The 8,188-nt window shown below is 40.5% G+C and overlaps 2 protein-coding genes across 2 annotated transcripts in view; one reads left to right on the top strand and one right to left on the bottom strand.

Annotated features, from left to right (window-relative positions):
* Positions 1 to 2,342, bottom strand: part of LOC138047376 (uncharacterized) — a 4,574-nt gene extending 2,232 nt beyond the window's left edge. The window contains exons 1-2 of the mRNA XM_068894214.1: positions 1,353 to 2,342; positions 363 to 633 (exon numbers count right to left, since the gene is read on the bottom strand). Coding sequence (XP_068750315.1) covers positions 363 to 633; positions 1,353 to 2,267 — 1,186 coding nt within the window. The 5' untranslated portion in view covers positions 2,268 to 2,342. The remainder of the gene's footprint in view (positions 1 to 362; positions 634 to 1,352) is intronic.
* Positions 1 to 8,188, top strand: part of LOC138047378 (two pore calcium channel protein 1-like) — a 16,472-nt gene extending 8,284 nt beyond the window's left edge. The window contains exons 7-14 of the mRNA XM_068894215.1: positions 4,038 to 4,127; positions 4,215 to 4,294; positions 4,409 to 4,455; positions 5,073 to 5,141; positions 5,653 to 5,740; positions 5,832 to 5,926; positions 6,548 to 6,619; positions 6,732 to 8,188. Coding sequence (XP_068750316.1) covers positions 4,038 to 4,127; positions 4,215 to 4,294; positions 4,409 to 4,455; positions 5,073 to 5,141; positions 5,653 to 5,740; positions 5,832 to 5,926; positions 6,548 to 6,619; positions 6,732 to 6,914 — 724 coding nt within the window. The 3' untranslated portion in view covers positions 6,915 to 8,188. The remainder of the gene's footprint in view (positions 1 to 4,037; positions 4,128 to 4,214; positions 4,295 to 4,408; positions 4,456 to 5,072; positions 5,142 to 5,652; positions 5,741 to 5,831; positions 5,927 to 6,547; positions 6,620 to 6,731) is intronic.

Raw genomic sequence — 8,188 nt, 5'->3', positions numbered from 1 at the left:
TTTCCAATTAAATCCCTTGCACTATAATTGCAAACACTGGATGCTAATGTTAGAGTACTGTACAATAACTGAGTCTGTTTTATCACTTTTTTTCAAATTATGACCTTACTCAAGCATGCTATTTTGAATGGTGGGACATGTCCAGTCCATGCAGGAGGTATCCTTTGAGAGGTAGGAGGTTGCCCTTGTCAACACTCTAACCATACCAAACAACTTACATAATCATTACACTTGTTTTGTGCCTTATTCACCTAAGAACCATAACTAGGGCTGTTACAATTATTATTAATATTATCATTTCAGAGAAACATATATCTTACAAAGTCTGACAAGAATACTTGCAAAAGCAGACTTCAACAGACCTGTGACTACTGAGTGAGCCCCTTGGGTCAATGTATCAGCGTCTGCAGCTATCTCAGCTGTAGATATGTTGCTTATGGCTGTTTGAACTGGGCAAGTGTTCCTTGTTGCTGTGTGGGTTGTAACTGTCTGTGTTGTCACTGTGTTCCTTGTAGACGTGTGTGTGACAGATGGGAGGAATGTGACTGTGTTGGTTGTGATGTTGTTTGCACCAGTATGGTTAACCCTCAAGGTATCTCCTTCACTTTCATTTTCCTCTGTCATTTTCATCAACTGTAACCAATGTATAAATACAATCACATGAATTATTGTAGCCACATCAAACAGAACATCAGCCCTTTAGATACTCATTGTTTGGATAAGTTAACATGAAGTCTCAGAAGAATTAAGTACCAGTTCACTAATTATTCCATTTCCTTTCCATATATTGTATTTTTACTCTATCAATGCAAACAGCAGGCCCTTTTCCGTAGGATTGTCTCTGTAGACATTACTCCAGTTTTTAGAAAGAGACAAATAACAATAGAATGATTTCTTTAATATTAGTGCCTTGTGAGACAACAGAACATTTTATTCTGACACATCAGTGACATCAGTACATTGAATCGCCTTGACTCAAGCCCTACCCAAGCAAATTCAATAAGCGGTCAGTTTAAATTCAGACTGGGTCTAAAAATACAAAGTGGGGCCTAGGCTTAGGCCTGGGGGGAGGCCTATCTGCATTTCATACTGACCAATTCAACAAGGATTCCAACAAGGGCACTTTCAATTGCTGCTGTGAGATGCTGGGTTGCACTCAACACGTGCACATTTGCACAGCGGACTGATGGGCTATGTACTTGGCAGACAACAGTATAATACGAAAAAGAAGGACAATTGAAGTGCCGTAATATGTAAATCAAACATCAGATCCCATTTACTTCACTTACATTATATCTATGAAAAGGAAAATATTATAATTTATGGCAGTAAATAAAATGTCGACTTAGTACCTCTCTGTAATTAGGCAAATCGACGTCACTTTCATCACTGCTGTACTTTTTCAAGAACATGGCATCAAGAATAGCTGTTGTCTTGCAGAGGTATAGGGTAATTCGGTTGAAAGACTTTCCAAGTTCCTCTTTGTATCGTTGCAGTGTAAACGGCTCTTTGCCCCCTGGCAGGTACTTTACTTCGGTTCTGTCAGGATACAGCAAAGTAAAGCTACTGGGCCCATATAAACTTAGATCGCTGTTGAACTTCACCATCTTTTCCGCACCTTTTCTGAGAAGCTCCTCAGCACCGATCGACGGTAAGACTTCAAGTGGCAATGAAGATCCACGAATTACTTTCAGTTCTCCGTCTTTTAACCTGATTAAGCCTATATGAATAGTGACTTCATTCTCGCCGCTTTCCTTTTTCGGTTTTTTAGAAGACTTACTAACAAACCTGGAGGTTCGTTCCTTTCCTTTCCTCTCTCTATATTCCTCAAAGGTGAGAGGAGCGCTCTGATGTCGTTTCCTTTCTGAAGATTCCACTTCTAATTGAGCAACACAGATTAGATCTTCGTCTTTTACACTTATCGTAATTCCGCAAACATGACAAAATTTCGCCGCGTTGGCTAACTGTGAGCCACAACCCGAACAAAACATGGCGAACACAAAAAGCCCATTTCGCGGGAACGGACGCGGGAACGCAGAAACAGTCCTCCCACGCATGTTGCGCGCGCATGATGTGTGTTCTTTTTTATTTGCAGCATCCTCTCTTTTTTTTTTTTTGCAGTTTTTTTGTTTGCAGCAGTTCCCTTTTTGTTTGCAGCGTTTACTTTTTATTTGCAGCGGTTCCCGTTTTTTTTGCAGCGCATCAGTCTTTTTTGTTTGCAGCGCATCTTTTTTGTTTGCAGCGTTCGTTTTTTGTTTGCAGCGCATCTTTTTTGTTTGCAGCGCTTTTCTTTATTTGCAGCATGTCCCTTGTGGGCCATCGTAGTGATGCTTACCAATACAGTAAGTACTCTTGGTATCCAAAAAGAAATTGGGGGCAACCTTGCATTTTTAAGGTAATTCCTTAGTATTGCATTGCGCATCCCTACTGCGCACGATTTTCGCGTCATTAGCGCGCGCACACGAGCACGTGCACGTACAAAACGTAAGAGATTTCCCTCAAACTAAGCCCAATAGCGAAATAAATGCTCCTTTTCTCTCAAACGAGCACGGTGACCCCCGTTTTTGTTTTTCAGGTATTTGCTAAGAACAGTCTAATAAAGAACATATTTGAAGAATAAAAAAAGTTTGATAGTAGAACATGATTTTTTTTGGAAAACAGTTCCGTACTGAGTGTATTTTGGCCAAGGCGATGACTTCAAGCTAACCACCGAACTGTCGCAAAAAGTGCACTATTCCTACAACCAGGCAATAAAAAACGGTGTAAATGAAGCAATACTGCTTATGTGAATAAAAGAAGCTTTATTTTCAAAATAAAATTTTGTGTCTTTCAAGTAACAAGACTAATTCTGTATGAAGGTGAATCGAATTTTGAACGCGCAACCAGTAAAAATACCCCATTTTAAGAGACTGCTGACGCGTAAACAAGCACGGTGACCCCATTTTTTTATTGCATTTTTTTGATGTTCATATCATGAATGTTAATTATGCCAAGTTTACCAAAAAGTTTGATAGTAGAACAATTTAAAGGGAATTACCTTAAGAGATAATTAAGCTTCAATTTGAGAAAGAACGCCATACAAATATTATTCATCAATTATCTTTGAAAAATGCGTGGTTACCCCCAATTTTCTTTTTGGGTTCCAATAACACTTGTTAAGATCTACACTTCCTGTATAATCATAAACCGGGCAAAAATACCTTTGAATTAGTAGGCACCGTCCTTAAAATCATGTTTTTGTGCTTCGTCAAAATATGGTAAGAAAAAAAAAAGGTACACGAGGCGATAGCCGAGGGTGTCACTGATGTTCGTACCACGTTTTGGCATCTTCTGTGATCTCTTTCTGAACAGACACATGGCAATATGGAATCTATTTGTTTTATATAATTAAGATACAAAAGGTTTTGATGATGACGTCAGCTATGCGTCTGCCCTCTAATTGGTCAGAGGTGAGAACCAATCAAAATGCGTACTTTCTTGAGCTTATGTACAATATTGTACGCTTCAAATTTCAAAATGCATTTAACGGTGTAATGCGCCCGTGGGAAGGATTACAACCGAGTTGCTTGGAAAATGGCGAGAGGACAAGTGAACGTGTTTGATATAGAGATTTAGCCAAGCCTACAAGCGGAGCTCCTGTGTTATTTATTATTACAACAAGTTAACCTGGCTTGGGCCTGCGATCCAATCGAAAACCAGTTCCTGGTCAGCGATCAACTTAAGAAAAACATCTGATCTCGATGAGCTCTACACTTGAGCCCGCGATATGGTCACGTGGTACTAGACAACGGATACCTTGTTTTGACAGGTGTCAATTAACCATAACATGGAGATGTTCTCGCCAAAAAACTCGGGTTTCACATTGGAATACATGGTTGGGTGAACGTATGGTCGTACGGTGACCAAAACCAAATTTTCTCGCACAGGAGATAATTTACCATATTTTCTTACAAATGGTGCTCCGCACGGAGCACAGGAACTATTTTGCGAAAAGTAGGAGACTCTGAAATACAACTCTCTCTTGTCTTCATTCCCAGAGTGGCTTTGGTGATCCTTTTGGTGTATTACTCGTTTGGAATTATTGGAATAGAGTGTTTCTCAGGAGTCGAACTTAAAAATTGTTGTCCGTGAGTATAGTTTGCTTTTCACCGAGTATGAGTATGAGCGACCTTGCTTTTTTAACTAACTACCTGTTCTTTGCTAATCCTTCATAGAAATACATCATTTGGAAACGAATACGAAGAGGGCGGATATTATTATTTGAACAATTTCAATGATTTGTTACATTCTTACGGTAGGATGAATTACGTTCAAGTGTGTCAAATTTTCATTGCTGAACCTTTATTAAGGTAACTAATGACATATGTCAACCAGCGTTTAATGTTTTTTTTCCTTTGATTTTTAACAGTGACTCTGTTTGAACTGACAGTAGTGAACAATTGGTTCATTATAATGGTAATTAATAGTTCATGACTTTGTTTTTCTCTCAAAACGCACCTGCTGCGCTTGGAAACGGCTTAAAAGCGCGTTTTGTTTATTTGAGCGAATGTGAGATAATGATTAACACATATTAAAGGAAAGGTATTATTACAATTGAACCCATTGGAGAACTCGGAAAAATCCGAGCCCCAGATGAGATTCGAACCCACGACTCTCCTTTCTCTAGTACGGATGCTCTAACCACTGAACTACTGGAGACTCTATGGTGAGCAAGAGTCTCCAGTAGCTCAGTGGTTAGAGCTATTTGTCTGTCGCTACTTGACTCTGTGGCTGCGTGATGCAGCTCGAGTCAAATACCCACATTTCAACCTTGCTCGCCACAGAGTCTCCAGAATCCCATCTGGGGATCGGATTTTTCCGAGTTCCAAGTGGGTTCAATTGTAATACCTTTCCTTTAATATGTGTTTTGTTTATTTGTACCAGAATTACTACGCTTGGAGATTGATTGATTGATTGCAACGAGAAGCAAGCATTTTCCCGCGAGTTCTTCCGGCTACGTAAATTTTGCTTCGTGTTGTGATTGGTTTGTTTGATTGTCTTCGTCTTCACGTTTTGTTTTTTTCACGTGATAGGAAGGAATTGTTTACAAAACGTCAGACTGGGCAAGAATCTTCTTCATGTCGTTTTACATTGTCACAATGGTGAGTCATAAGCGAAACCTTTCTATCTTGTTAACATCAGCATATGAACCCGGTTGACACCAAACTTTGTCAATATTTAGAAGGATTGCTTTAGGTAATACAACCTGGCTCAATTCATTTGCCCTCGCGAGCCTGCCGGTTCGCCCCTATATGACCTGACCGTACCCATCTTAGTATAGCTATGACTGACATATTTAAGCCTGATTCAGTGTCAAAAGCGAAAAGAAATGAAGCTACTTATTTGCTCGAAACGAGCATTGAGTCATTTTCTTATATTGCGATACTCGCTCTGTTGGAATAAGCGCTCTTTGTCCAGTCCCCTGGGTAGCTTTTTCGAAGGTCCGAAGTTATGAGTTAATTCCTCTTACAGGAGGACGAACGCTTTTTCTTTCACATCACGTGACCTCAAATAGATTAGCCGCGCTGAAGTTCAGAGGCCTTGGGAATAGAAAGAGAGGTAACTTTAAGCAGGCTGGTGCGTTGGACTGCCATCTTTTTGTTTATCATTCAGGTTGTTATGACAATTATCGTCGCATTCATCCTTGAAGCATTCCTTTTCCGAATGGAGTATCGCAAGGAACACCCCACTGACGAGAGAGGTAAAGTTGTGTACCGTCGGGATATTTTGCTGCAGATTATTGGTTTCAATACGGAAGAGTGACTTCAAAGTTTCTTTTTGTTCGTCAACAGAGGACATGCACATTCGGAAAGAGATAACTGTTTCCTATCAGGAGCTCCTTGTCCTCAGTGAAGATTATGTGAAGGATTTACAGCCAAATCAAACGGTAGGGAATACCACTCAGTCACCGTAGTCGAAACGCCACTTTGACTTTCTGGTGATTCGTAAGCCTCTGCTGTCTATTTGGAAACATTAGGTTTTACTTACAGGCACATCTACATCTACATGTTCCAGCACTCGGCAAAGTCCCTTTTTGACTTGTGGCTGTTTCTGCTTAGGTGGCCTCATACACCACAAGCCTTTTTAGACACACCACCGCCAAGCCGGCCACTTCTGCTGGAGAGGACAGGACAGCCACAACACCGGGGACTTTATCCTCTGCTCTTCTCAAATATTGTGTGGGTTCTTTAACGAACCCGCGACCCGCGACCTCCCGCGTGACAGCCCGATGCTCAATCAACAATCAATCAATCAGTTCACATATCACAGTGACGTTCACATATCTCATAGACTGAATCGGGTGTTACCGCTGTTTTCCCTTGTGGGACCAAAACTCAATAGTCCCGTTTCTGAATAGAGTACTTTATGAAATAATCCATGGAATTCTTATATTAGAATCAATTTTTTTTTTCGCCTCAAGTCCCGGGTGTTCTGTGAAAGTCTTGGGACGTCACAACCGTAAGAGTTTGGTTTTGTTTTGACACACTTTGCCCTTTCACCTCAGCAGGTTAAGTATATTGGAAAAAGGTCCAAAACCAAGATGGATTTGAGCTTAAAAATGTTCAAAGATGAAGTTATGGTATGAAATTTCTAGTTTTTGTCTGAGATTTCAGTAAACAAAGCTTGATGTCGGGTCGCCTATTTTCCTGGCGTTTTGTGACATAGCAGTTCTTTCTTCGTTCTTTTCGTAGAATTGGATTCAAAATGAAACAGTGATTGACCGAGGAAACTCGCTGGCTAGAAGTGTGGCAGAAGAGCGATGCTCGCCTTCATCACCCTCGCCTACTACAGGCTCTACAAGCGTGTCGGGGGGCGATCTCGGCCTGAATAAGGACCTAATTTTGGTAGAGATAAATCCGATTGCAAATGAATGAGAATTAAAGAACATAACTTTCAAAAATGGGTGGGCGAAAGATACATGGAAAGAGGTTCTATTTGTCTATTGAATGGTTTGTGGAGGCGAGGGAGCTGTTTATGAGCATGTAATAGACCAGTACGATTGGTCAGCTCGTAATGAAACGGAATTGAGGACAGAGAAAACTTCTGAGCAGGGTAAGAACCCTGTGTGGGAATCACACAGAATATGTAAAAACATTATAATTCTAGATCATTATTTTTATAACGATTTTGAAGGACTGGCATTTTTGTACGAAAATAAGAAACTATTCTTTTTAAAGTTAAAAGTTATAGTAGGTAGCATTTAATAGATTCAGATAAAAATGGTTTTCATTGGTGCTTGAGAGCTGTTTAGAGATCGTAGGAGATGGAAAACGGAGACGACCTTTAATTAAAGGGGAAAAAGCTGATTTACCCATGCACTGACACCTGAGCCGCCCGGGACCGCCCCCCTTGACGAGTAAAATCGTCTGGCGTTAGACAGAGTAAAATCTATGAAGTCCCACTCTAGGAGTCAATGGGTTAAGAAAATCGTCTATAGGAAATGTTCAAGGCAAAAAGATGCTCTCGGAACCCTAAGTAAATACTAGACAGAATTATAAATATTAATGAAAGAAAAAAGAATTTTTTAGAATATAAACTTACACATGACGCGACGAAAGAAAACCGAAATGCATTTGAAGTCTGTCACAATCTCGACCCCAGAACTCTTCTCTTGACTGAGGGAGAAAAGAGCTCTGGGGAACCCTGAAACAAAGTGTCTTCTCATTGGTTTTCGTGAAGAACGATCAAAAACGTCTCTAATTGGTGCATTCATGTTTGCACGAGGAGTGAGCAGGCGCCGTAAGGTTCAAATAGCCAATTTTTTGGCTATAAGAACCCCACGGCGCATGTTCTCCTACATAGAGTTTCCCAGAGCCTTGGGTCGATCCGAGGCTCTGGTGACGAGAGTGAAGTCTGTCAGTGTTAATAAGAGCAGGACGCATGCGTGAAAAAGCACGTGTGCACCGTCGTGCGCACGGACAGTAAAAAAGTGCACGTGGAAAATTTGTAGGCGACGGAACTGAAGCGTAATCCATTTCAGTCTGTTGGAAAGCTTCTTTGTAAGTTAGTTAGAACATAGGCGACACAAACACGTAACTTGAATGCTCAGTGTAGGGCTTATATGGGAAACATGAAATGCCGGAAAAAAAATCGGCTAATCCTAGTTTATAGCGAAGAAAATAAATGAAATAAACTTACTTTTACTTAA

Source organism: Montipora capricornis, chromosome 4 (genome assembly GCF_036669925.1).
Source record: "Montipora capricornis isolate CH-2021 chromosome 4, ASM3666992v2, whole genome shotgun sequence".
Lineage (NCBI taxonomy): Eukaryota > Metazoa > Cnidaria > Anthozoa > Scleractinia > Acroporidae > Montipora > Montipora capricornis.
Note: the sequence above shows the minus strand (reverse complement) of the source record. Positions and strands in the feature narration are given on the sequence as shown.